Raw genomic sequence first — 27,664 nt, forward strand, 5'->3', positions numbered from 1 at the left:
GCTGGAAGCTGCTTTCTGCTTGTCCCGAAGGGAGAAGAGGCGTGAAGCAGTGGCGGGTACGCCGGTAGCCCGTGCTGCGAGCGCGCCGGCTCGCGAGGATGCTGCCTACAGCGGCAGGGGGAGTTGCAAGGGGAAAGAACCCGTATCCTTGCAGCAACCATCTCGGCCGCCTCGCGCTCCAACGCCGTGAGCAGCCGGAGCGCAGACGTGAGCGGGGCGCTCCTTCCAAGGAGCAGAGCCCGGCTGCGTCCCGACAGGACGGTGACGGGCGCCTCGTCTCGTGTGACTCCCTGCCGCCGACCGTCGGGCAGTCCTGCCCGCTGGAAGAGCCGCGGGGATTTTTGAACTGTCGACAAAACAACTTTTTTTTTTTTTTTTCCCCTCCTTAGTTTTGCGTTCGGCAATACTATAGTGCCAGTGGTGGGTTTTTTGGTTTTGGTTTTTTTTTTCCTCTGACGTTTTCCAAAACACAGTTCAACAGGAGGCAAGCACCTGGCGGGGCGTTTCCAGCCTGAAGTCTGAAAAAGGAACTGCAAACGGCGTTGTAATGGAAAGCATCCAGGCGCGCTCGCGGGGCGCTGGCGCGGGCAGCAGCCTCGCTGGGAGCAGAGGGAGAGGCCCCGGAGGGTGGCCGGTATCCCAGGGCCGTGCAATCCCCCAGCCCTGGCAGCACCGACCAGCCCAGACCATGCCACCCCCCTGAGCACCCGAAATCCTCCCTCCGCCTCCTCCCCGCAGCGTCCTCAGCAGCTTCTCCAGCCTCTGGCTACCAGCCGGCAGCATCTTCCAAGGGACCGGCTTATCTCCCCTGCCCCGGCACGGGTCAGATCTGGTGGAAACGGGGCAGCACGGGATCTGCTGCCTGCAGGAAGAGAAGAGCGAGCTGTTCACTAAAGCCGGAAAACAGCCAAAATCAAACGCGTCCTTGCCCAAAGCGACAGCGTGAGCCCACCCTGGCACAGCAGGGAGGTAGGTGATGGGAGAGGAGGTAGGAAGGGAATCCCGGTTATGGAAACAGCTGGAGTGAGGATGAAGCTCCAGGTGGACGGGGCTGCCAGGGGAGGCATGGGGGTGCGACTGCCGAGCCTGCCTAACGTCGGAGTTAACCCCTTCCCCAGCTCACTTTCCCGGACAGAAAGGGATGCTGAGCCCAACCCGGGGCTGAGTCATCCCGAGGGAACTCCTCGTGCCTCGACGCAGCCGGGTCACCACAGTCTTGGCATTCATGTCTTGGCATTCATGCCCTGGCCATGGGGGCCAAGCAGGACCGCCCGTGTGTTTCTGGGCACCCTCCAGACAGGTCCTGCGAGCAGAACTGGGAGACAGGGATGCGGAGGCAGGGGAAGCCAGGCAAGGGATGCTGTTTGCCGAATGTGTGGAAGGGGACTGCGGGCATGTGAAGGTGCTGGGGCTGCAGAGGGGAGGGAGGGGGGTACCCAACAGTCACAAACCCGTTTGAGAGCTCAGGGCTGGAAAGGAAAGTCGGTGGGTTATACTGGGTAAACCGTCAGACCTTTCCCCTGCACCGAGGATGCTGCCGCGAGGATGTCGGCCACAACATGCCGATACACCCGTGGCACAGGGAATGGGGGAAGGGCAATCACAGGCATGGTCACTGCCATCCGAGTCCCCGCCGGTGGTCCGATGCCAGTGTCACTCAGTGGGAAGGAGGAACGTGCTCGGCTTTGCCTTCCCAGCTTCACGTCACGGAGGGTCGGGGCTGCTCCCTGCTGCGGCATCGCACACGCAAAGGCTGCGGGCGCCTGGGCTGGCTGCACTCTGCTAGACAAGGCGCCGGACCAGAATGTTACAAATCCAAAATCGCAGGTTCTCGATGGCTTCTGGGGCAGTCTCTGAAAGCCAATGCAAAGAATGGACGTTTGCAGGGGACAGTCCTGTAGATTTGAATCCGTCTGTGCACTTTGCACAAGCTACCGCCCGTGGCCGGGCGTTGGGAGGTCAGCGAGACTCTTGCAGGCACATTTATTGGCGCGTAACTGCAAAAAAGAATAATTCCCACCGGCAAGACCGCCAGAGACTTCCCCATTGGGAAGCTCTCGTCTGAGCGGGAGAGAAACCTTCCCCGCACATCAGCAGTACTGCAAACACCGAAGGACGGTGGTGGTGAGAACACACCAAACTCATTTACTCTTTGCTCGGTGAAGGGACCCCAGGGCTGGGAAGGTGCTCAGGACGCCACCAGGACTCCCTAATCCTTTCCAGAAGGATGCTGCCCAACTCATGCCTAGTGTGATGGAGGCTCCACATCCGCAGGAACCGCCCCCCCCGGCACTCACACCCAGCTCCGCAGGAGATGCCCACTCTCCATAGACCCTTCCACAGCGCCTTGGATGCAGGCAGCACTCAGCAGGAGATGGATGGCTGCAGCTATTTAGCTGCATTTGTGCTACCACATGGGAGGTGGCTGGCGTGTCCTCCCTCCGTGCTTTCACCATACAGCTATCGGATGTCCCTGGAGCTCGGACAAGCTTGAGCCGTCTCTTGCCGTGACCATTAAACTGAAAAGCCAGCTGGCTCAGGGCGGCGGCCAGGGGAGCCCCGGCTCGTTCAGTGCTGCTGTGCTGTCAGGCTGAGGGAGCTTATTGAGCAGGCTGCCCCACTGGGCTAGGGGTGCCCAGTGTGTCCCCAAAATTCCCAGCTGTGTCCTTACGGTGGGTTAACCAGTGGCTCCCCTGGAGCCCTTCTGTCCCTGTTCAGGGCTGTGCTCCCTTGGCCCTGTCACTGCAGGCACCACTTGGCTCCCGCGGGTCCCTGCCTGGCTCCCAGCAGACTGGTCCAGGGGCTGTTGGACCCCCGGGACTGCCAGACACATGGAGATGCCAGACCACCAGGACAGCTGGACCACCAGGATAGCTAGACCCCAGGACTGGGGCTGTCGGACCCCCATGACAGACAGACCCCGGGGCTGTCAGGCACCTGGAGTTGCTGGATCCCCAGGTCACACGGATACTGTCACTGCCGGACCCCTAGGACAGCTGCATCCGTCATGTTGCACACCGGGGGCTGCCAGATCCCCAGGACAGATGGACCCCGGGGCTGTTGGGCACCTGAGGCTGCCAGACCCCTAGGACAGCTGGACCCCGGGGCTCTTGGGCACCCAGGGCTGTTGGATCCCTGGAGCTGCTGGATCCCCAGGTCAAACGGATCCCAGGGCTGTTGCGCGTCTGGGGCTGCCAGATCCCAGGGACAGCTGGAACCTGGGGCTCCGGACTCCCAGGGACAGCTGGAACCTGGGGCTCCCGGACTCCCAGGGACTCCTGGGCACCTGGAGCTGCCAGACCATGAGGACAGCCGGACCCCGGGCTGTTGGCCGCAGGCCGCCGGACCCCTGGGACAGCCAGACCCCGGGGCTCTTGGACGTGCAGGGCTGTCGGACCCCTGGAGCTGCTGGATCCCCGGGACAGCCAGACCCCGGGGCTGCCAGATTCCCACGGGCTCCCGGGGACCTGGACCCGCCAAACCACCCTGACAGCCGAACCCCGGTGCTGCCAGCCCCCGGAGCCACTGGACTCCCGGGAGCTACCGGCCCCCCGGGCTGAACTGGAAGCCAGGACTCCGCAACTTCTCCCCATCCTCGGGAAACCCGCCGGTTCCGCGGGGCTGCCCTACCGGGGAGAGACCCCGGGGACCGTCGGGGCGGCGCTGCCCCGCGGCTGGTGGCGGGGGCGGGGGGAGCGGCGGCCGGCGGCCCCCGGAGCCTGGCCCGCCGTCAGGGGAACCAATGCGGAATTTCCTGGCTGGCGGCGGGGCCCCTCCCGCCGCTGCCGAGAGGGGCGCGGGGGAGGCGGCGGCGGCGGCGGAGCAGCGCTCGCAACTGCGGCTTCCGCCCGCCGAGCGGCCGCCGGGGCAGGGCGGGTACCGGGCACGGCGGAGCCGGGGCGGGGGAGGGAGGGTGGGTGGGGGGGTGGGAGAGCGCCCGGCCCCGTATGGGATGGGCCGGGTCAAGCCGGGCCCCGCCGCTCCGACGGTCATGGCGGCCGGTGGGTTGCGACCGCCCCGCCGCGCCCGAGCCGGGGCCGCCGCGCTGCTGCCGCCGCCGCTGCTGCCGCCGCCGCTGTTGCTGCTGTTGCTGTTGAGCCGCGGAGCCGCCCAGGAGCTGAGCCCCCGCGGCAGGAACGTCTGCAGGGCCGGCGGGTAGGAGCGGCGGGGCGGGCAGGTGTGGCGGGGTGTGCGGTGGGACCCGCGGCCCGGGGCTGGCGGGGGGGGGACGGACGGACGGACGGACGGACGGACGGGGACCCGCCGCTCCCCTCCCCCGGGCCGGCCGCGGCGCTGGGCGCCTTCCAAGACAAAGTCCGGCTTATGCGGGGCTGGGGCGGGGGGAACCGGGCACCGGGGAAGGGGGCGAGGAGCTCAGCCCCGGCGGGGCCGGGAGCGGGGGGGGGGCGGTGCTGGTCCCCGGGAGTGCTGCGGGGAGCCGGTCCTGAGCGTCCCGGGGCCGGTCCTGCCTCCCCGTGGGTCCGTGCTGTTGTGGGGAGCTGGTCTTGGGTGCCTCTGGGGATCGAGTCGTGCTGGGAGGGCGGCGGGGGGGGGGGGGGGGGGGCGCAATCCTGCATCCCCGGGGCCGGTCCTGTTGTGGGGAGAGGGTCCTGGGTGCCTCCGGCGATTGGGTTGGACTGTGGGGGGGCCGGTCCTGCACCCCCCGGGACGGTCTCACTGCTGGCAGGATGCAGGATGCTCTGGGTGTCCTGGTGGAGCTGCCCTGGGCTGCTTGGGATGGTGGAGTTGGCAGTTCCAGGACCCTCGGGTTTGACTTTCGGGAAGTGGGTGCTGGCACTGCCTGGCTGCCCCCAGGGCTCGCATCCTGCCTGCCTGGCTGGCGATAGGGGCCCAGGAGCTGGCACTGCCTTGTCCCCGCTCCCAGTGCTCTCCATGTGCCATGGGTCGCTTTGCAGAGCATCATCTCGGGCCAAGCTTCTCCGCAGCGCCCGGGCTTGGTGCTCTCCGGGCTCCTGGGTCGGGCTGGCCCCAGGCAAAGGAGGGGGAGCGCCCACAGCCGCTCCCTCCCAGCGGGGAGAGTAAGATCCCCTGCCCTTGATGGGGGGCCCGGGCCATAAATGCACCTTTACATCTCACCCGTGAGGTCAGACGAGTCCACAAGGAAAACATGTGCTGCCAGCGAGAGGGGCCGCATAATGGCTCCATTCAGCAGGGCCGCAGGGCGCTGGTGCCCCCTCCTCAAATTACAGCCTGAGTTTCCGAAGGAGGTATTTCAGGAGCCAGAGCGGCCGCAGCTCCGGGCCCTGTGCTGTTCCTCGGCAGGGGAGGATGCGGGGAGCCGTCCCTCCCCGCCTGCCCGGGACCTGCCCAGCTGATTCCCAGCAAAACTGCTACCGCATCCCGGGGTGACAGAGGGAACGTGAGCAGGGCCACCCCCCTGGGGCCCCGTTCCTGGCATCCCACCCCACATGCTAGGGATGGGGTGCCTGGGTGGTCCCCCTTGCACAGGGACACACCCCCCCCCCCCCCAATCCCTGATGGACGGAGGTGGGGGAGGTGCTGCACCCAGCGCCGCAGGGCTCAGGCTCGCTCTCTGTGCACCCATGGGTGCCATGGAGTGCACAAGAGGCAACTGCTGGCGAGCAGGGGATGGGCAGGGGATGATGTCCATCCTCCCATGGCAGATGGGGCCTGAAGGCAGCCTAGGAGCCAGACAAAGTGGGGAGGGGACAGTCCCTAGGAAGCTGAGATGATGTCTGCGTCATTTCCCACCCCTCACCCTTCTGCAAACCCTTCTTCCCTCCCCACCCACACACCTGGCACGCGCGCACACACACCCCCCCCCCCGACTTCACTGTGCTGCTCCCCTCCGCGTGGAGGACACCCCACGTGTCACCATCCAAACCCACCTTGGTGGCCCCAAGAACCCGGGGCAGGTCCTGCCCTGTGCCTGGGGCTGGTGGCAGCTGGGCTGGAGGTGGCTCGGGGAGGAGGTCCCGGCGTCCCCTGCCCGAGCGTGGTAAAGCTGCTGGTTGGACTCTTGGCCGCGTGGCTCTGCCGAGCACACCCAGGCATCCCTCGGAGATGCCGGCTGCGGGTTTCAGAGGATGATTCTGCTTCAGCCCCTCCCGTGACCTCCTGAGAGCCGGCCAGCGAGGAACTAGTTAGGGCAGCAGAAAAGGGCATGTTTGGGAGCCATTTGGTGTTCAGGTTTTGTGTACTAGATGCAACTTGCTCCTGAATTTGAAGCTCTTTTATAATCAGCTACAAGTTGGCGCGACCCTCTCCGGAGCTGCCGTCCGGGATGCAGGCTGATGAGAGCCTGCGCGCGCGGGCATTGCTTTGTCCCCGGCCCGCTCTCGCTAACGCTCTCTTTTGGTAATCTTGGGGGTTTTTTTAACTTCTTTTTCTTTTCTTTCTCTGCCTTGAAGGGTTTCCCTTTGCGCATGGGGACCTACTCCTGCCTGCACCAGGGGGTCTGTCTGCCCGCGCCCCGAGGCTGGGTTCAGCTCGGGGGGGATGCTGCTGCCTGGGATGCAAGAGCCCTGTGTGCCGCACGGGGGGAGCTGGGTGGCACCGAGCGATGGGTGACACGGAGAAAGAAGGAGCTCAGCACCGGGGTGACGCTTGGGAGGAGGCGCGGGGTGGGAAGCACCGGGGGTGGCCACGTGGCTGGGGCAGGTGACAGCAACGCTGTGGGCTTTGGGGACACGCTGTGCGCCCTCAGGGCTCCTCTGCAGCTCTGCCCGGGGGGCTGAGAGCAGGGGGGGGGGTCTCGCGGGCGACCACGGGCAGCAGCTCCCACCCGAGCCCCCGGGTCTCTCTCCTGCTTCCAGGGGTGTGAGCCCACTCCTCATTCTTCGGGGGGGAAGGGGGGGGCTGTGTTGGATGAGGAGCCGCCCCCCCTGCCTCAGGAGCCCTCTCCGTAGCCATAGGGAAAGGGGATATGCGGGATATTAATCCGCAAGGAAAATATTCTGCCTCTTTAGAAACTCCCGGAGCACTTGTGGACATCCCGCTGATGCTCGGCGTGAGCGGGACGTGGCCACGTTGCCGGGGCCAACGCTGGCATCGAGCGCTTGTCCCTGCAGGTCGCGGCTCCGGGTCTGCTCACATCCCCGCTCCTCCTCCTCCGCGCCAGCAAAGCTCCCGAGCCCCAGCAACGTCTCGGAGGCTACTTTTCTTTCTTCTTTTTCCCGGCGTTTGTAAGTGCTTCGAAGAAAAGAAAAAAGGAATAGAAAACGTGTTTGTGCTGCACACGTCTGCGGTGGCACGTCCGCGTGCATCGGGAGCGAGCTTTTAGAACAGATCTCCCAGTTATCCCGGTTCCAGTGGTCACGGGGCACACAGAGCGAGCCCTTTTTGTAGGAGCCGAGACCACGGGAGGTGTTTCAGACCCGATGGGCGCCCGTCACCTCTGCGGCCAGCGCCGACCCTACCGGGGGCTCGCCGCGCTCGGGGACCAGTCCGTGTGCCCTACTGGGAGCACCAGTTACCCAGTGCCGCATCCCAGCTGCCTCTCCTTGCGACGGGAGCAAGTTCATTTGCTGTCAAAGCCGCTGATAAAGGAGGCGGGGGCTGAGCGGAGGGGCGTGGGACGCCATCGGTGGGCACGGGGAAGGAGAGATTAGCTATCAGTGGAAAGATAAGCCCGGATCCCGCGTCCGGCGAGGCGGTGGGTGGGCTGGGCTCCCTGCCGGTGGTGGTCGCGGTCAGGAGAAGGGGTTTTCCCTCCTGCCGCCGTGTTTCAGCAGGCCGTCGGCGTGGGGCGTTCGGCCACGGGTGATGCTTTTTGGCGCATCCCCCGCGATGCCCGTTTTGGTGGCCAGGCAGGCTCGAGGGAGGAGGTTTCCCAAGCGGAGGAGTTTCCCCTCGCAAACCTGCGACGGTTTCATCTAAAAACCCACCCAACACCGAATTGCGAAAGGGTGGAGCGGTGAAAGCGAGCCCAGGTGGGACGAGCGGGTACTTTGGCTGTGCCACGGGACCGTGGGGTGGGGGGGTCAGGGCACTGCGGACCCTTGCCCGCCTGCGCCCGAGCATCCCGGCACAGCCGGTGAATCTTTTCAGGGAGGGCAGCCTGAAGCTTTTTGCAGGGAAGAACCGTTGTCTCCGGCCCAGCCGCTCCTCAGGGAGGTGGTTTGATGGTCGGCCCCCCGCTTGGCCATTAACACCCGGCATCCCCTTGCGTGCCTGGCGGGAGCAGAGCCCCCCACTCAAGCCCCGGGGTCCCCGCACCGGGCGGGGAGGGGCGGGGGGGGTGGGTACGCGCCGGCTGCCGTCGCAGCGTCTTGCGAACGCTTCGGCAGGCTGAATAGATGGAGCTATTTTGGGCTCCGGCTGCAAGGCATTTTTTCCAGGCCTTGAATCATTTTTGTGGTTCTTTTCTGCCTCCTTTCCAATTTTTCACCGTCCGCCGCAAAAAAGGGGGACGCGATGCTCCCGGCTCGGCCGTGCGGGTGCTGCCCGCCGAGGGGCCGGGGGTGGGAGCTGCATCCAGCTGCGCCCCCCACCCCCCCCACCCCCATCCCCCCCCTCCCCAGCACCCGCGTTTGGCCGGCGGGGGGGGGCTGCTGGCAGCTCCCTCCCCGGCCCCAGGACAAGGCGGTCTGGCAGCCAGACGCGGTCCTGTGACTGCGCTGGGTTTCGAGCGAATACTTCCTCGCTGTCTCCTCCTCCTCTTCTGCATTTGTTACATAGAAAGAGGAAAAGGGAAAGAAAAAAAAAAAGGGAAAGAAAGAAAAAAAAAAAAAAAAAAAAAGCAAAACGCATTCCAGGCTGCGCCGCCGGACCAGCCTGGGTGAAGTTTTCCTTGACTGCCGCGTCCACTCGGATCGTGTCTAACCCTCCAGCATCACTCCCGGTGCCGGTGGGGGCCAGGCGGTGCGGGGCACCCTGGGGATGAGCAGATTTCCCTGCCGGGGGGGGGGTTCCTGCAGTGTCACGGTGCGGGGAGATGGGTTGCAGCACCGTGAGCCCCCAGCCGTTCGCTTTTGGGGGGGGTGGGGGACATTGAAGTGTGGGTGAGGTGTCCCTGCTTGGTCCCCATGTCTCCCTGAGCCTCCGAGGGGGTCTGAGACCCCCCCCATCCTGGCGTTGGCCGGGGTCAAGCTTGTGCCAAAAACGCTTTGGCTGATGATCCCAGGCAGGGTGCTCCCCGCAGGTGGTGGCACTCCAGGACAGCCAAGGGCTCAGGGACACGTCCCAGCCGCCTGCGGTCGGCATCGCCCGGTTCGTACGTGGGGGACATGCCCTGGGAGCTGGTGGTGCTCCAGCCATCCCGGCAGGGAGGTGCCAGCCTGCCTTTGGGGTGCCGTCCCCCCCCGGCCACCGCGCAGTGAGCCTGGGGTTTAGGTCATGTTCGGTCTTTCTGCGGCAGCCAGTCAGCGCCGAGTGGAAATACGGGTCCCTTGAGCCCAGGGGGGACTTGCTGCCCCTGTGCCCGTGGCAGGGGGGGTTGCAGGGGTCCTTCCCGGTCTGCTCCTGGCCCCCGCGGGCTCCTGGCACAGAGGGTGCGGGCAGGCAGGGGAGGGCAGGGGGGTCCATGCAGGCAGGGGAGGGCAGGATGGGGACAGGCGCTGCTGACCCGCCGTCACCGCAGTGTCCTGCTGAGCCGGAGGATCCAGCACCCATGGGAGACGTGCCGGGCGTCTGGCTGCAGGCACCGAGCCGTCCCGTCCCGGGAGCAGGCTGCTTTGCCAGGCCTTCAGGGGCAGAGCCGTTGGTTTTCTCCTGGGACATTTAGAGCCGTCCCTTTTTTCCCCAGCTTTTGAGGGTCTTTGGGGTATTTTTTTTTTTTTTTTTACAGTAATGGTTGGAAACGCGGCTTTTGTTGTTTCATCGCTCCTGATTAATGGGAGGGACTGGTCCCGTCCTCGCTCCCGGCCTCACCTCGGCTGGCTGGTGGGGCATCTCAAGCTGGCGCCCATGGGAGCCCCCCAGCAGATCCGTGCTCCCTGCGTGGTGGAGGAAGAGCCAACAGCTCTCCTTGGCCCCCAGGGGTGCAGCAACCGCTCACTGGGGGTGGAACCTCTCACCATCACTGCGTTGATGCTCCCAGTGGATTTTTTGGGAAGGAGCAAGATGTTCTGAGGGTCGTAACCATTTGTGGTGCTTTTCTTTCTCCTGCAGCTCCTCGGTGCTCGTGTGCTGCCCGGGATGGAGGCAACAAGGAAGCGAGTGTTTAATAGGTAAGGATTGGCATTTTGCTTCGTTTGGGCGCTGCTCATCTGCCCATCCTTTGCTGAGCCCTCCTGGTCTCACCGTGGCTGTTCAGGGGACACCCTGCTGTGCCCCATGGCGAGGGACCCCTGCCTGCAGCCGGGCTCCCCGGGGCTGCTGGAGGCTGCCCAGCCTCCCCGCCGCGCTCGGAGCCAGCAGCACGTGGATGGAACGGGTGCTCAGCCCCGGTGCTGGGGTGCTGGTCACAGAGCCAGGCCCTGGGGTCCCCCCTGGCCCCACAGTGATGTCCTGAGGTGCCCCAGTCCCCAGTGGACTCCTCCGCAAGGAGCGTCACCTCCGCTCCCAGGCTGGGGGGTTTCCCTCCGTGCCGGCCAGCTTCGGGTCTAAGGATTTGGGGGAGCTGCTCTGAGACCCAAGGGACAGCGAGGTGTCCCCCGGGGTGAAGCGTGGGGACAGGGAAGGTGTGCCTGCAGGGATGGGACCCAGAGTGCCACCGGTGCTGCAGCAGCGTGAGGAGCCGAGCTGGAGCCGCCGGCGGAGGAGAAGCTGCCGCGGCCAGGCACGCGTCCATGGTGGCCCCGCTGGGGAGAGGCTGCCAGGGCAGGCAGGGCCACCGAGCCTGCAGGCAGGGCAACCCCAGCTGGGCCAGGCGTTACAGCTCTTAGCGGGGGCCATGGCGAGCTGGCACAGATGCTCAGCATGAAGCCCCGGGAGCTCTCACCCCCTGCACGATGCAGGCAGCTGTTTTGGGGTTCCTGTGCTCCTCCCCGCAGTCTCAGCTGGCCGCGGGGCTCGCCTTGCCCCAGGAGAGCCGGAGGAAACTCTGCGTGCCAGCCCGGGCCGTCAGCGGTTTGCAGCCGGCGGCGAAGACCACGTAACCAACTAACCCACCGTGCATGAGCCCTCGTAACCGCTCGCTGCATGCGTTGGGTGCCCGTGCGCCGGGAACAGGACGCGGTCCCTTCGGCGTGCCGGCAGGGAGGGAGAAGGACAGGGTCTGCCAGGACAGTGGGGGGAGGATGGTCCCACCAGCGAGCTTGTCCCCATCTCCTCACCCCCCCAGCCTGCTCTAACCGTTAGACTCACTGCTCCTAACCTGTGTAATCTGTCTATTTTAGGGGTTTCTATAGTATCCATCACCGTAGGTCTAAGAACTCCCAGGTAAGGTGGATGGGATGGGTGGGCTGCTCTCCCTCTCCCGGTGGCTGCAGAGGCTTGTCCAGGGCCATGCGGGACCTGCCTGTGCCTCCCTGCACCGCGGTGCTGCCTGTCCCACGTCCTGCGCCCGCCCTGCTCCGGGCATCGGGCCCCGGCACAAGGTCCCCTCGGCAGGAGAGGGGCTGGTGGCCTTTGGGGGCTGGTGGCCCTGCGTGGGCAAGGTGGTGGTGGGGGTGGCAGTGACAGTGCTGCGGTCCGTAAGGAGTGCAGGGAAGGGGACAGGGGGACCGTGCTTGTGGCTGCCCGCAATCCCCCCACCCATGTCGCCGTCCTCCCGGCCGGCCATACGGAGCTGAGCGAGGGACGCTGCTGGTGGCTGCAGCCGGTGACAGGGACAGGGCTGGGCCGGGTGGCAGGAGGCTGGTGGCGGTGATGCTGTTGAGCTGGGTGGCAGGAGGCTGGTGACAGGGACGGGGCTGAGCTGGGTGGCAGGAGGCTGGTGGCATTTTCCTGCTGAGGGTCCCATCCAGCCTGCCTGGCTGCTTGCCAGGACGGCCACAGTGCCACAGCTCAGCAGCAGCCGGAGTGCCACCGCGCACCCCTTCCCCTGCTCTGCAGGGCCGGGGGGGGTTGGGGGAGCAGGGACGAGCCCGGTGGCACTCAGGCTCATGCCTGCTGTCTGTCTGTCCGTCCGTCCATCCGTCCAGCCGTGTGCGAGGGGAACTTCACCTGCAAGGAGAACGAGGTGTGCGTCAGGCCCGGCGAGTGCCGCTGCCGCCACGGCTACTTCGGCGCCAACTGCGACACCAGTGAGTACCGGCGGGCGGCCACGTGTCCACGGCGGGGTTCACCGAGGTGGCCCTGGGGTCACTTTCCAGAGCGGAGCCATCGGGGTTGGGGCTGCGGATGCTCTTGCTCTGCCGTTGCCTGTCCCCCTGGCGTTGTCCCCAGGGTATATCGTCCCTTTGGAGGGGTCTCCTCTGAGATCCAGCGCACGGGGAGGTTGCTGCGGGGGGGGACTGTGGTCAAGAGTTCCTGTTGGGACTGGGGGTCTCCACTGGTGGCCTCTGGTGGGGTTGTCCCACGGGCAGCGCCAGGGCTGACGGCTCTGCCCGCAGAGTGTCCCCGGCAGTTCTGGGGTCCCGACTGCAAGGAGATGTGCAGCTGCCACCCCAACGGGCAGTGCGAGGACGTGACGGGCCAGTGCACCTGCAACCCCAACCGCTGGGGGCCCAAATGCGAGAACGTCTGCCTCTGCAAGCACGGCAAGTGCGACCAGAAGACGGGCAAATGCACCTGCGAGCCCAACTGGTGGGGACCCCAGTGCTCCAGCTCCTGCTATTGCAGCCACAACTCCCAGTGCGACCAGCAGACGGGCAACTGCCTGTGCCAGCCCGGCTGGTGGGGCCGCGGCTGCAACAACCAGTGCTCCTGCAACAACTCGCCCTGCGAGCAGTTCACGGGGCGCTGCCAGTGCCGGGAGCGGACCTTCGGGCCCCGCTGTGACCGCTACTGCCAGTGCTACAAGGGCAAGTGCAACCAGGTGGATGGGACCTGCACGTGCGAGCCGGGCTACCGGGGCAAGTACTGCCGCGAGCCGTGCCCGGCTGGCTTCTACGGCCAAGGCTGCAGGAGGCGGTGAGTGGCCGGACCCTGTTGGGCCTGAAGCGGCGCCGTGGGCTCGGTGGGAGGTGGCAGCAGGAGGTTTTGGGGGATGCGGCGCCGGGTGATGGGTCCTTCCTCGGCTGTTGCAGGTGCGGGCAGTGCAAGAGCCTGCAGCCGTGCACGGTGGCGGACGGGCGCTGCCTGACCTGCGAGGCGGGCTGGAACGGCACCAAGTGCGACCAGCCCTGCTCGCCCGGCTTCTACGGAGAGGGCTGCGAGAAGCTCTGTCCCCCCTGCAAGGACGGCCACACCTGCAACCACATCAACGGCAAGTGCTCCCATTGCAACCCGGGCTGGATCGGAGACCGGTGAGTGCGGCTGGACGCGGAGTCGGGCCCCGGCACAGCAACCCCCAGCCTTCCCTGCTGCTCCCTGCCCGGGGAGCGGGGGGTGACTGTGGGTTTCCGCAGCCAGGAGGGGAGGGCAGGGGTGGGCTGAGCCCGCTGCCGCGGCCATGGGAGCAGAGGCGGGCTGTGACACCCCCGCCCCACGCTCCCGGGTAATGGTGGGGCTCAGCTCTCACACCGGGGTGCTTTCCCGCCCCCTCTTGTGCCCAAGGTTGGGTGCGGGGCTTCGCAGCACCCAAACGGGGCTGACAACGCGCAGCCCCGTCTCCCTGCCCGCAGGCGGGAGGGCCCCGGGGGCCGGGGGGGGGGGATGCCGGAGGTCCCAGGAGCCGTGGGGTGCTCCAGCCGCCTGCCCTCATCCCTCCCCAGGTGCGAAACCAAGTGCCGGAACGGGACGTACGGGGAGAACTGCGCCTTCGTCTGCAGCGACTGCGTCAACGGCCAGTGCCACTTCGAGACCGGTCGGTGCCTCTGCCGCCCCGGCTCCCACGGCATCTAGTAAGTGAGGCGCGGTGGGCACGCTCCGGGCTGTGCCCCGGGGCACAGTCGGTTCTCGGGCACCTCTTGCCCCCTTGGGTCCTACGTTGTTCCCAGCCGAGAGGTTTGCTGTGGTGGAAGCGCTCGCGGGCAATAATTTGGATGATTTTTTTTGGAGCGGAAGGGAAAGGACAGGCTTGCGGAGCCGTTAGCTGCAAGGTAACACTGCCAGGGAGGGATTTTGCTTTAGGAAATGCCTATTTGGCGCAAAAACAAATGCCGTCGACAAAATGGTGGTTGGTTGTTTGTTTTGTTTTTAAGTCCAGGCTGGAATTTCTAGCCAAAAAGGGAGAGAAAACCACATCCCAGAATAGCAAATAGCCTCACGGGCATGGCATCCGCGGGGTGCTGCTGCTGCAAGCTGCCGCTCCGGCCGGGGTCTTCCTCATCCCTGGGAAGAGCCCCCTGGCCCTCTCCCCTTCCCAAGGAAGGGGCACAAGGGATATCAGTCCCCTGGTGGTGTTTTCCCAGTGTGGGACTGAAATGCTGTTTGAAAAGCGAGGAAAGCGTTTTTCCACCCGGCCGGGGCAAACCAGCTCCCCCCAGGTCCTGCCAGGTGTTGCTTGGATTTTCCCGGGAATTAACCGTGAGGCTGGCGGAGGCAGCAAGGATTCGGGAGCAGCATTCCGCCTGCGCTGGCATTTCTCTCAGGGTTTGGAAACAGGGAGCATTTGGATTTAGGGTGGGATTTTGGGGCTTCGCCGTCCGATCGTGCTGCGGGCGGAGCTGCGGAGGCGAGCAGGGAGGCAGCCTGGCCGGGCACCGCTGCCAGCTCGGGATGCTCATCCCGGGAATCGCTGCCACCTTCGTTAGCAAAGCCGGAGGTAAGAGGCTCCTGGTGCTCACCAGGGGTGTGTGGCAACGATTTCTGCACAGCGCCGGAGGGCAGCGCGGGAATTACATTGTTCCGAGGCCCTGGCGCAGCACTGGGGATGTGGGGACCGGGGGTGCTCGGGATGCAGGGACTCGGGATGCGGGGACTGGGGCTGCTCGGGATGGAGGGATCGGGACTGCTCAGGATGCAGGGACTCAGGATGCAGGCACCGGAGGTGCTCGGGGTGCGGGGACTGGGGATGCTCAGGATGCAGGGACTCGGGATGCAGGGACTGGGAGTGCTCGGGATGTGGGGACCAGGGGTGCTTGGGATGCAGGGACTCAGGATGCGGGGACCGGGGCTGCTCGGGATGCGGGGACCAGGGATGCTTAGGATGCAGGGACTCAGGATGCAGGGATCGGGGCCGCTCAGGATGCGGGAACTGGGAGTGCTCGGGATGTGGGGACCAGGGATGCTTGGGATGCAGGGACTCGGGATGCGGGGACCGGGGGTGCTCGGGATGCAGGGGCTCAGAATGCGGGGACCGGGGATGCAGGGATGGGGGGTGCTTAGGATGCAGGGACCGGGGATGCGGGGACTGGGGATGCTTGGGATGCGGGGACTGGGGATGCTTGGGATGCAGGGGCTCGGGATGGAGGGACGGGGGATGCTCAGGATGCAGGGACTCAGGATGCGGGGACCAAGGGTACTCGGGATGCAGGGACTCAGGATGCGGGGACCGAGGGTGCTCGGGATGCAGGGACTCGGGATGCGGGGACTGAGGGTGCTCGGGATGCAGGGACTCAGGATGCGGGGACCGAGGGTGTTCGGGATGCAGGGACTGGGGATGGTCGGAATGCAGGGACTCGGGATGCAAGGACTGGGGATGCTCGGGATGCGGGGACCAGGGTGCTTGGGATGCAGGGACTCAGGATGCGGGAACTGGGGGTGCTTGGCATGCGGGCACTGGGGATGCTCAGGATGCAGGGACTCAGGATGCGGGGATTGGGGGTGCTCGGGGTGCAGGGACTCATGATGCAGGGACCGGGGATGCTCAGGATGTGGGGGACCGGGGATGCTCAGGATGCAGGGACTCGGAATGCAGGGACCAGGGGTGCTCGGGATGTGGGGACTGGCGTTGCTCGGGATGCAGCCCCAGCCGCAGCACCATCCCGGAGCTGTAACCGCGGGCTGAGCAGTGCCATACGGTGCACGCCGGGCAGGCTCAGGGACGTTCTTGGTGCTCGGGCGGATCCCTGTGACTATGTGCAAACTAGTGGTTTGGGCAGCAGCATATAATTTTGCTGAAAAGGGGATGATTTTTGCAAGGAAGGCAGAAAGGGATGTCCTTGTCTTGCAGGGGTGTCCTCTCAGCTCTACGTTGTGAGGATGCTGAAGGAAAAGCTGCTAAAAGATTGGTGGTGTGCACAGAGCAGTTTATCTCCTCCACATCGTTCCCAGAGGCGTGGGGGGGAAAAAATCACCCTCCTGTGCTCTCCCAAAATCTCAGCCTGGGACAGAAATATGGGTCCAAGTGGGAGGGGGAGGGGTTTTGGGTTGCTGGGGAAATATCCCAGCCCCTGCCCTGCAGCACTTGCTGCCCCGGTGCAGCTGCTGGGAGCGGCCGCGGGCGCTCAGCGCCCGTCCCGGCGTCAGCCGGCGCCTGGCGGGCACGAGGCTCGGCTGGGACGGCGCTTTGCAAGTGGTGGGAGCGTGAAATGGGCTGAGCCGCCTCCGGGCATGGCGCCCAGGGCCGGGGGGGCAGCTGCATCCCCCGGGGGAGCAGGTTTGGGCTGGAGCCCGCTGGCTCCTTACGGCTGCAGCAGCTCCAGCCCGGGACGCTGCCGCCACTGAGCAGCTGGCGGAGGACTTGGTGCCCGGCAGCGCCGCCGGCATAACCCGAATCCATCTGGGTCCTGCACCACGGTGCCTGTCCCACCGCCGGGGTGGCAGCTGGTGTCAGTCCCGCTGACACCGGGAGCCCTGGGTGGCTTGGCGTGTGCCTGATGCACGTTTTCTGTGCTCAAGCCGTTGATGCTCGAGGGTCAGTGCCCGTTCGTGCGTGTCCCCATCACCTCGGTGACGCTGTCAGGGAGGTCGTTTTACCAGCGGTGGGGATTTGGGCCCCTGCTCAGCCGAACCGGGAGGGTCCACCCTGATGGAGCGGGCGCCTGAGGGCTGCTCAGTTGTTTTTTTTTTCTTCTTGGAGGCCAAAAAAATAAAAACAACATCAATCTGGGTGCTTTCCCGGCTCGTGGCCGCTGTGGCTCTGCCCATTTCGGCGTGGGGGAGTCCGGGGGTGCCACACCACCGAGCTGAGCTGGAAACCCTGTGGGCGACGCCGGGTTGTCTTTAGCTGCGACTGCTGGGTGAGCAACCTTTCGTGATTGCTGTGCCGAATTGCGAAGCCCCGCGCAGGAGCAGCAAGGGTGACGAGCAAAGTCCCCGAGCGATGGGTGACGCTGCTGGGTGGGCGATGGGCTCCTGCTCCTTGGGGGTTACGGGGCCGGGGGGGGGTGGGCTGTGCAGGAGCAGCCTGGAGAAGTGGCCCCTGCTTTTCCCCAGAGCAACGGAGGGTTTGGGGGGGAGGCGGCAGCCGGGGTGGCAATGGCTCTCACCCGACCCCTTCCCTCCAGCTGTAACCTGACTTGCCCACCCGGCCGCTACGGAGCCAACTGTGCCGAAGCCTGCAGCTGCCACGACGGCGCCTGCGACCCGCTGACGGGCGCCTGCCACATGGGTGAGTGCTGGGGGCACGGGCCGGGATGCCGGGCTCTGCCGCGGGGCCGTCACGGGGCTGAGCCGCCGGTTGTGTCTTGCAGAGGCCAACCAGCGGATGGGGGTGATCGGGGCAGGAGCCCTCCTGGCGCTGCTGCTCATCCTCCTGCTCTCCCTGCTCTGCTGCTGCTGCGTCTGCCGCAAGAAGGACGAAGCCCGCGGGTGAGTGTCGGGGCCGGGCGGGCTCTCGCCGGGTTCTGCCACGAAGCCTGAGCCCCCTGGGAGGAGGGGGGACCCACGGGTCTGGGGACGGCTGGGGACATCGGTGCCCCGTGCGGGGCTGGGATGGGTGGGGGGGATGGCGGGGACCGCAGCGGAACAGCGGTGCTTGCAGGGAAACTGAGGCAGAGCAGCGCTGCCCGCCCAGCACCGTGCGCCCTGCTGGTCCTGAGCAGGTCCCGCTGCGTCCTCGCGGCAGGGGGCTGATGGAGGGGTTCGGAGTGAGCCCTGCCTGGGGACCCCCTCCCTCCTCCCCCCCTCCTCACCTTCATTTCCCTCCAGTCTCTGGGGGCTGGAGCTGCTCTGCAGAGGCAACCCTAAAATACAGCGAGGGCACCGGCTCACGCCCAGGACCCCCAAAACAACCCCCTGGGCCACGGGGTGAGCCCCGGGGGCGGGTGAGGGGCTGCCGCGCTGCCAGCTGTCCTGCGCGGGGACGGTCGGGCAGGGTGAGGTCTGTTCCCGCAGCGAGGTCAGGATGCTGGCGGCGTTTTGGCGGCACCGGAGGACGTCCCACCATAGGGACGGGGATGGGGACAGCCCCACTGCAGGGGGAGGAAGGCTTGTGCCGCTCAGCGAGGGGTGGGCGGGGGATGAACAGGCTGTGGGAGCTCCTTCGGCTGCAGAGAAAGCCTCCCCTTGTGCCACCGGCCGCTGTATGGGAATTTTCCGGAAGCCTCCCCTTGCAGCCCTGCCAGCTCAATCCCAGCCCGGCACATCTGGCTTGGAAAGCCTGGGGGCTGCCTGTATTTATCCTGCTGATAAAAGCGCAAACGCGGCCCTGCATGGTGAAGGATCGCGCAAGGAGGGGGGAAATGGCTCAAAACAGTTTCCTTTCTCCGGGGTGCCCGGACCCCCGCGACGTCCCCAAGCAGTTGGGTCCCCCGTGGCGCTGGCCCAGCAGCGGTCCCTCACCGGAGCATCCCGAGGGACCGCCGTGGTGCTGGGCACGTCGCAGGTTGCTTTGCGTCAACACGTGCAGCCGCTCGCTCCTGCGGCTGCAGATAATTGCTTGAAACCTCAGCCCCAGGAGGCTTCAAAACCAGAGAGCAAATAAAGAGAAGCCACGTGTTTGTTTTTTGGGTTGAGGCGATTTTTCATTTTTTCTAAAGATTCAGGGTCTCGGCCTGGCGTTGCGGGTGTTTTGGGGCCGGGCTGCCAACGGCCACAGCCGGATCTGGCCTTGCCGCCGTCCCCTGGCGCTGCTCCGCATCCCGGCGCCGTGCGAGCTGGAGCCCCAGCAGGTCCCCAGCCCCCCTGTGGCCTGGGCACCCCCCTGCTTTGATCTGCCCCGTTCCCTTTCCCCAAACCCCTTTGCAATCGCAACCTCCCTGAGCTCCTGACTCTCTCCACGGCCCGGTGAAGGCTGTCCCCGCCGCTCCTCTCTGATGGAACCGTCGCCTTCTCTTGCAGCTCCAGCCAGGACCCGGCAGCAGCCAAGAAGCCCCCGAGACGCTTGTGCGGGCGTTTCAGTCGGATCAGCATGAAGCTCCCCCGCATCCCCCTGCGCCGCCAGAAGTTGCCCAAGGTCGTGGGTAAGGTGCTGGGGTTTGGGGAGGGGGCAGAGAGCCAAACGCCGGGGGCTTTCCTGCTGGCTGTGCAGCGCCTGTGGCTCACAGCACCTTCTCTAGCCCCAAAGGCGGGGGGCAGCGAGCACAGGGGGAGTGGTGACGGGGACACGCGGGTCCCCGGGGCCATCCCCGTGCTTGGTGCGAGCTGCCTGGCTCGCAGGGACTCGGCCCTTTCTCAGTCTGCAGCTTCTGGATCTCAAAGCGCAGCGTTTCGCTGTGCGGGGGGCGGGTACCTGCCGCCTGGAGCTCGGCGGAGCTCTTTTGCGAGGTTTTTTTTTTTTTTTTGGTTGAGGAACGACGCCCGTCGTGGCGGCAAAACGCCTCGTTTGCCTTTTGGGTTTTAATCCTGCCCCGGCTTCGCGCGGGGCCAAAGCCCAGCTGCTGCCCCGTGGAGGTGAGGACGGAGGCGTGGGGGCTTGGGGCGACCTCTCCGTGCTGCCCGAGCGCGCAGTGGGCTGGTAGCGGGATGCTCGCACCCGGCAAAGCCCCTGACTTGGGGGTGTCGGGGGTGTTGGGGACCCCCTGCGTCCAGGGAAGGCTGGACCCCGCACGCTCTGAGAGCTCCCAGCGCGAGGAGCTGGGCGTCTGCTGAATAACCCAGGGGAGGGGGGGGGTGAAGGCAGCGCTCCCCACCCTGCCCTGGCGTGGGGCTCAGCCCCCTGCCCCCCTCCCCGGCTGGGCAATGCTGCAGGGTGCTCCGAGCAGCCACGTGCCGCCACGCAGCGGCTCGGCGTGAGGCCAAATCCCCTGTCCTGGGCCGGGGAGGGGGGGGGACACATGGAGGTGACCCCAAATCCCGGCATGCCATGCCCAAGCTCCAGCGTCAAGGAAGTGGCGGGGGGGGGGACGACTCCTCGCGGCGTGGGGCACGGCGAAGCCCTGCCCCGGAGCAGGGTGCGCCGGGGCCGGAGAAACATTCCCGCTGCAAGGATAACAGAGGATAACAGAGGCCGTGTTTGTGGAAGGGGCCGGGCAGGGCTCGGGGAGGACAGAGGGGTGCCTGTGTGCGGCGAGGGCAGGGGGGGGCTCCAGGGGGGCTGCCTGCGCCTTCCCCGCGCCAGCCCGGAGGCTGCTGGCACCCACCCAGCCGCGCTGTGTAAACAGGGGCGGCAGCGGCCCCGGGATGCGGCGCCGGTGCCGGAGGGATGCTCGGGATGGTCTCAGGTCCCGGCAGGGCTGGGGTTATTCCCCAGAGCCTTTTCCTGGGGTTGGGGGTTGTTATTTCGCTGAGGGGGAAATGCTTTGGTCGGGGCTTGCCTTGCGTTCGTGGCGTTATCCCGTGCGGCACGACGGAGCCAGCGTGGGCTTCCGCAGCTCCTGGTCCCTCTGGTGCGTGATCTGGTGATGCCTCCAGGCCCCGTTGAAGCTGGGGACCCCCCTGGCAAGGGAGACCTGATGTGACGGGAGACCCCTCCCTGTGATGCCCAGTGACCGTGGTGCCGTGTCAGTGCGTGGCTCCGTCTGGAAGCCACGATGGCCACTATGACGTGGCAGAGGCCGCCTCTTCCCCACCTTGTTCCTGCCCCGGCAGGAGGGAGCGGGGGCTGCTGGAATGACCCGTCCCAAGTGACAGGTCAGTGCTGGAAGCACTCAGAACCCTGTGGAGATGCCATGGTGAAACCAGTGCTGGCCAAAGCGGAGGACACTGGGTAGATGGTCGGTCTGGGTCTGCTCCCATTGCTGCGGAGCCGCGGCCGCAACTGGGCGTTTGCTGGTGCCGGGCGGGTTTTCCCCTCTGGCTTCCAACGTGATCGTGGCGCCACCACGCCACTGGCGAGCACAAGCCCACGCGTGGTAGAACCTCCCCAGGTGGGGCAGCGGCTTTTGAAGCCCCACTGAGGTTCACCGGGTGCCCGGAGTCCCGGGTGCCCCCTTGGAAAGCTGCTCCCCAGCCTCAGCGCCGGCTTCGGATCCGCAGCACCTCCCCGGCCATGGGAGACGCTGGCCATGGAGAGCTGGGGATGAGCCAGAGGGGGTGGCCAGGAGGGCTCCCGCTTCGTCCCAGTCTTGAGACACGGTGGGCCACCGTGCAAGCAGGGCTGGGGTCGGCACCACCGTGCTGTGGCTCTGGCAGATTTCGGGGAGGAGCAGCAGGAGGAGGGGACCCAGGGAAAGCACCCGGATTTCTCCCGGCCCCATCGGCCCGTGGTACGTCAGCTGGCGGGGGGAGGGGGGGGATAAATCCCAGAGAACCACGCAGGAGCCCCCAAGCCTGGCTCCGGGTGCGCTGCACGTCCTCTTTTTATCCTTTATCCGTATCCTGGGTCTCATCCGAGTCCTGGATGGGCCTCGTGGCCGTGAGTCCCAGCCACTCGTCACCCCCCCCTCTCAGGAAGCAACTCCCTTCATCCGCTTCCAGCCGGCTGCTTTTAATTTTCCCTTTTTGGTTTTTATTACAAGGAAAAAGCCATGTTGAAACTGCCGCTTCCGCCTTTTCCCCTCTCCAGGCCCTTTGCTCTTTAAATATCGCTTTTTTTTTTTTTTTTTTTTTCCTCCCCCCCCCGCCCCCCCCCGCCTCCTTCCTTTCTCCAAGAAGTCAAACTCTGCAGGGGCGAGCGTGCATCGCTGCCGTCATTATTTTAATGGCCCTGCATCTCCGAAGCCGGATTCCCTAATAAAGAATAAATGTTCCGGTGGGCATCCCAGTAACACTTAAGAGTTATCCTGTTGTAAAGCAAGAATCAAACAGTCCGAGCAGCAAATCGCAAAGCGACCGATGGTTGGGATGTGCGGGCAGAGGTTACAAATTACCCGGGAATGTGGATGTACGGCTGCTGCGCAGGGGGAGCCTGCCCGTGCAGGGCTGTGCCCGGGCTCGGGGACAGCTTGCCACCGCCCCAGGGGACAAAAGCCAGCGGGCAGGGGATGGGGACAAGAGCATCTGGTGCGTGCCGGCTCTCTGGAAGGGTCAGTCCCCTCCACCCAGGTTCTGGGGGTACCCCGAGGGCGACGCTGAAGCCGCGGGCACCCGGGGAAGCCCCGCGGGGTGGGCTGGGACGTGAACTTACCCGGCAAAAAAGCCTGAAAAAACCGATCCGACAGAAAAACCAGTCCCCTCCCGGCCCAGAGAACTGTCACTGCTCAGCTTTTTAATTTTTTTTTTTTTTTTTTTTTTTTTTTTTAACCGTTGAAACCAAAAATATTTTTAACATTAAGTTTTTCCTCTCTGGTGGATTTTCTCTTCCGCTCGGCTTCCCTGCAGGCGGAGGGGGCAGTGCCGGGGCGAGGCGGGGGGATGCTCCTCCTCAGCTTCGGGATGGGAGAAGCTGGCAACAGGGATTGAGAAGTGGCAGAATCGGGGGGGGGGGGGGGGGGGGGGGGGAAATAAAAAGCAAGCACTGCGCATCCCCCTGCTGCGGGCATCACTCCTTCTACCTCCTTTGGCAGAAGGAAAAGAAAAACACAAATGGTGATGCTGATGTGGAAATTCATGTAATCAAAGCCAGCGTTTCATCCCCCGGAAGGGGATGGTTGAAACGCCAGGACTTTCTTTGCAGGGTACCCGTGCCAGGTCGTGCAACTCACGGGTGACTGCTGGGACGCTCGCCGGCTCTTTGTGGGACCCAGGGGTTTGGGTGGCTCGTCCTTCCACCGCGTGCGTCCTCAATTTGGGCAGCTGGAGACCTGCCGTGGAGAGGCGGGGGGGGGGGGAGATGGGAGGTGTAGGGCTTGCAACGGGCTCTGCTGTCTGCAGCCACTTGTCCCCAAGCATGGAGGATGCTGGTCACCACCATTGATGGCGTCACTGTGTGGGCACCTGGCTGGGGGAGCTGGTGGGGATGCGCGGCAAGAGCTGTCCCCACGCCTGGGATGCCACCGCGGTCCCCAAGACGCACCGGCGAGTTGCGCAGGGGTGGGGGCGTTGCAGCGTCCCACCCTCCCAGGCAGCACGGGGGCTAGGAGGGTCCGGCAGGACGGGCACTGACAGCGGTTCCTTGCCCTCGCAGTGGCCCACCACGACCTGGAGAACACCCTGAACTGCAGCTTCATCGAGCCGCCCTCCGTGGTGGAGCAGCCTTCGCCATCCTGGTCGTCCCGCGGCTCCTTCTCCTCCTTTGACACCACGGACGAGGGGCCGGTGTACTGCGTCCCCCACGAAGGTGAGCAGGGGGACGGGGCACTTCCCCGGGGGGACTTCGGGGCCATTGCCAGGGGCCACCTCCTGCTCAGTGGCGGGGTGCGGGGGGGACCGTGTCACCCTGGCTCCTGGTGCCCTGGGAAGGGACGCGGGTGCTGATGGCGCCTCTCGTGGGGTTTCAGAGCTCCCTCCGCTGGCATTTGCGGCTCTCGGGTTCTTTTAAGAGCCTTCTCGTGCTGGGGTGCCTGTCCAGGAGGAGGGGACAGGGGGACCTTGGGGACACACCGGGGTGTGGGGACGAACCGGGTGGGATGCTGTCCCACCATACTGCGGGAGCATCTCGGTCCTTCTCCTCTCTGGGCCTGACACCCTCGTGCTCTCCTCCCGCAGAGAGCGTGGGCGACAGCAGGGACAGGGGGACACCCGCCAGCCCCGGCGACAAGCTGGTGGCCTCAGCCGGCGGGGAGGAAGCAGGCGAATACACCTTCCTGAAGGAGACGGGCTCCGTCAGAGCTTTCCCGGCCGACAGCAGCGAAACGCCCCTGCTCAAGTCCTCGGACAGCGAGCGCTCCTCCTGCGGCTCGGGCTCGGCCGGCGCCGCGCTCTACGCCCGGGTCGCCCGCCTCTCCAAGCAGTCCAAGGAGGAGGAGGATGCCGTCGCGGAGCCCCGCAGCCCCGGGAAGCCACCATCTCCGGAGAGGACCAAGCCCCGTCCCCCGGACCCGGCCACGAAGCCCAAAGTCTCCTGGATCCACGGCAGGTACAGCTCCAGCCAGTCCAACTCGCTGCCGGCGCCCAGCCGGTCCCCGGAGCGAGCAGCCGCCCGCTCCGGCAGCCCCGAGCAAGGCCAGGGCTTGGCCAAGAGGAAGAGGAGCCCGAGCGAGACGTCGGCCGGCGTGCAGGGCAGAGCGGAGGAGAAGGGAGGCACGCGGGGCAAGGAGAAAGCGCAGAAGCAGCCGAAAGAGCCCGGCGTCCCCGAGGGCAAAGCCAGCCTGACCGGGGAGCCCCACTCACCCTCCAAGCCCAAGCAACGGAGCAAAGCCGTCTCGGAGCCGACGGAGAGCATCAACGGGGCGGTGCAGAATGCCTTCCGAAAGATGGGCGCCTTCCAGCCGGAGCGGCGGGCTGGGGACAGCAGGGATGCTCCTCGCAGCCCCAGCGCCAGCAAGCCCCGCTCCGAGCCCCTCCATCCCCAGCTGGCCTCCGAGCTGGCCGCCCAGCTGAAGGAAAAGACTCAGAGCCTCAACAAGGGGGACGGAAGCACCCGGGCGAACGGGGTGGGGGGTGCCCAGCGGGAGAAGCCCACCCCTCCGCAGAAAGCCAAGCGCTCGGCGGCCGCCGGCGGCCAGAAGACCAGCAAGCCCTTGCTGCCCACCTCTCCCCACCTGCAAAAACTGATCCCCGGGGCGGCCGAGCCGGCGGCCGGGGAGCCCAAGCGGGTGGAAAAGCCAAGCGCCGGCAGCAGCCAGGACCAGGCTCTCCCCAGCGAGCAAGCGGCCAAGAAAACCCCCATTAAAAAGCCTCCCAGGAAGAAGAGCCGAGAAGCCAGCCTGGAGCCACCCAGAGCAGCCGCTGCGCCCGCTCAGGCGGTGCAGTGACCGGGAGCCGGCTCCGGCACCGCGCCGGCCGGCCACGCGCCGGGAGGAAGGACGTTTGCTGGCACGACCAGCGGACGTGGACGCCTGGACTGGGCAGGGGGCACTGGAAGAGCCTTGAGCCTCCGTTTCCCTCCCTCCATTTCCCTCATCCCTTTTTTTCCTTTACTCTCCCCTGCCCCGGGACCTGGTCCTCCCCATCCGCGCCCTGCTGCCGCCTCCCTGCCCGCGTCTGGCAGCTCGCCCTCCCCGCGCGGGGCAGGACCGCAGGGAGCCGGCCCGGCCGTCAACCCAGGGGGATCCCTGCGTGGCATATCCCCCCGTCCCCCCTTTTTTTTGTAGCAGTATTATCGATCGCATAAGCAGCGCTTGTTGTACTAGACGTACCCACGGTATATTCTGCAGTAACGGAGCCGCTCGCTTCCCGCGCCCCACTCTGGCCTGCCGGGCCCGCGGCGCACGGGAGAGGGAGGGTGCTGCTGCTCGGCGCCCAGGGCATCGCCGGGGATGTGCCCCGCATCCATCACCGGCGGCAAACCCCTGCCCCCGGCACCCTGGGCTCCAGGCACGGCTCTCCATTGCCGGTCCCACCGTAGCCGTGCCGCGCTCGGTGTGGGGTCGAGCTGGTTTCGACCGATGCTTCCCTCCCGTCCACCCCTGGGGTCGCTGCCGGCCAGGAGCAAAGCACTATTTATGGCCGGAGCTGGGCACCCTTCGGGCTCCCGCGTCCCATCCAGCGGAGTTAGGGGGATTGGTTTGGTACGACAGAGCCTGGCACCTCTGCAGAGTGCTTTCCTAATAAAAATGTATTTCTTCTGTAGCCGGGTGCCGTGTCTCCATGCCCCACGCTCCCCGCGGGCAGGTGAGGTGCTGAGCATCGCCTGGTCTGGCTCAGGTGCTCAGCCCGGTCCTGAGTGGGAGGCGGTGGGGGGGATGGATGACCTTGCGGCAGGTCTGGGCAGGAGGTGACAGGCTGGCAGGCGGGGTGGGGAGGCAGGTCCCTGCTGCTACCTGCTCGCCTGGCAGCAGAGACCAGCCGTAGGGGCAAGATTAGCAGCCCCTTGTGCCCCCCCCCTCCGGTATCCAGCATCTTCCCCCAGCCTGGCAAGAGCCCCCGAGGGGGCAGACCGGCCTTGTGGTCATACCCTCTCCAGCAGAGCCAGGATTGGACCCTGGGGCTCAAGAGAGCTCTGGCCTCTGGGCAAAGCGGGTCCACCCCTGGCTGGGTGCATGGGGTGCTGGGACACAAACGCGGGGGGACACGGGGGGGCTGGCAGTGGGGTGCAGGGCTCTGACCCCAGCTTTGTAACCCCCCTGCCAAGGGACTACCAGCAGCTCTGCCCCTGCCAGGCTCCATCAGCCTCAACCGGAGCCTCCGGCAGCCCACGGAGCTGCAGCACCCACCACTCTGGAAGAGCCGGAGCCGGAGCCGCTGCCGTGGGAAATGAAAACGGGGCTCACCGGAGCACCAGTGCCCGCTGTTGAGCCATCCTGAGCTCTGCCCACAGCGAGGGATGATGGCCCAGGAGAAGACTACCAGGCCAAAAGGCCAGCTGTGGGGCAATCTCAGAGGTGATGGGGCCAGCTGGTGGACACCAGAATGGGATGAGACCACCCGGAACCAGGACTGTGGCCAGCCCAACACGGCGCTCGGAGGGGCCGGGGCTCCGGCACGCTCCCTGGCACCACTCAGCATCACAGAGCCGAAGATGCCAGACTATCTGTGACACTGGTTGGAGAAGCATCATCTCATAGCAAAAAGCTGAAGAACAAAGGGATGGGATGTCACGCAACTTGCTTACAAGGCTCCTGGCCACCTTTCAGAGTGCCTTCGCTCTCCCTCCCCTCTCCTGCAGGTTTTATTTAGGAAGATGAAGGACGGCAGCTGAAACTACTCCTGGCACATCACACGGCAGAGTAACGGGAGGTGACGAATCAGCTCAATGTCTCCAAAGCCAAAATAGACAAAAATCAATAGAAAAACGGATGCACTGAGCTTATGAGACCTGGGATGGCATTAGAGTCCCTCTCCCTCCGCCACAGAGGCCACTGGGGAAACAGAAGAGGCTTCCAGAAGGCTCAGAAAGGTCTGGGAGAAGGAAAGGAGTCGAACCCAGGCAATAAAAGTGCAAAAATAGATACAATTGAAGAGGAAAGAAGCTGTCACAGACATCACGCAGTCCTGGACCAACCATTTCACGTCAGCCAGAAAGAGCATCTGTGGGGAAGCAGCCATGGTGCTCACGATGGTGACCCAGCAAGGGGAATTTGGGACTAGCCCCAGCCTCCTCTCCCTCTCACTCCTGCAGGCAGCAAAGCTGGGGCTGGGCCCGGGGAGGTTGGAAACTGTAAGCTCGCCCTGGTCCACAGGCTGTCCTGGGAGAGCAGAGCTTCGCCCAGATCATGAGCCCACCCGTGGGCTCCGAGCACAGCCCCAGCAAGCCAGAGAAGAGCCTGCGAATGAGCCGCCTGCAAGGTAAATGCAAAAATCCCACGTGACAGAGGCTGAAGGGCGTCCTGGCGGGTCACTGGATGCTGCAGCAGGACCAGGCAGCAATGCACCACCACATCAGGGCCACCATGGCATCGTCTGGCCAAGTCTTGGGAATCTCCAAGGATGGAGATCCCCCAGCTCCTGGTGATTGTCCCAGGGCTGCGCCACTCTCTTGGGGAAGAAATTTCTTCTGGGGTCCAACCTGTACCTCCCAACCTCCACCTGTACCAACCACGGACTGTTGTTTCCCATCGTATCATCTGGA

The 27,664-nt window shown here is 65.5% G+C and overlaps 1 protein-coding gene across 3 annotated transcripts; it reads left to right on the forward strand.

Annotated features, from left to right (window-relative positions):
• Window positions 1-3,931: 3,931 nt before the first annotated feature.
• SCARF2 (scavenger receptor class F member 2) lies at window positions 3,932-25,725 on the forward strand. 3 transcript variants are annotated; one of them, XM_063351208.1, is made up of 12 exons: window positions 4,083-4,155; window positions 10,093-10,151; window positions 11,262-11,304; window positions 12,009-12,110; window positions 12,420-12,939; window positions 13,056-13,274; window positions 13,683-13,811; window positions 17,301-17,404; window positions 17,487-17,604; window positions 19,075-19,196; window positions 23,180-23,332; window positions 23,701-25,725. In XM_063351208.1, exons 5-12 carry the CDS (start codon window positions 12,458-12,460, stop codon window positions 24,906-24,908), a joined length of 2,535 nt encoding a protein of 844 aa, XP_063207278.1. In that variant the 5' UTR covers window positions 4,083-4,155; window positions 10,093-10,151; window positions 11,262-11,304; window positions 12,009-12,110; window positions 12,420-12,457; the 3' UTR covers window positions 24,909-25,725. The 3 variants fall into 3 exon arrangements, with proteins under 3 accessions (XP_063207277.1, XP_063207278.1, XP_063207279.1); XM_063351209.1 differs by lacking the exon at window positions 4,083-4,155 and adding an exon at window positions 6,715-7,166; XM_063351207.1 differs by lacking the exon at window positions 11,262-11,304 and having other exon boundaries at window positions 3,932-4,155.
• Window positions 25,726-27,664: the final 1,939 nt, after the last annotated feature.

This window comes from Chroicocephalus ridibundus, chromosome 13 (genome assembly GCF_963924245.1).
Source record: "Chroicocephalus ridibundus chromosome 13, bChrRid1.1, whole genome shotgun sequence".
In the NCBI taxonomy this organism is placed as follows: Eukaryota; Metazoa; Chordata; class Aves; order Charadriiformes; family Laridae; genus Chroicocephalus; species Chroicocephalus ridibundus.

What these genes read in the sequence shown, in the direction of transcription:
- SCARF2 (XM_063351207.1), top strand. Translation starts at nt 3,953, where the DNA reads ATGGGCCGGGTCAAGCCGGGCCCCGCCGCTCCGACGGTCATGGCGGCC. An exon ending in AACGTCTGCAGGGCCGGCGG is followed by an intron (nt 4,156 to 10,092) that starts GTAGGAGCGGCG and finishes TTTCTCCTGCAG; the next exon opens with CTCCTCGGTGCTCGTGTGCT. An exon ending in GACGGGCGCCTGCCACATGG is followed by an intron (nt 17,405 to 17,486) that starts GTGAGTGCTGGG and finishes TGTGTCTTGCAG; the next exon opens with AGGCCAACCAGCGGATGGGG.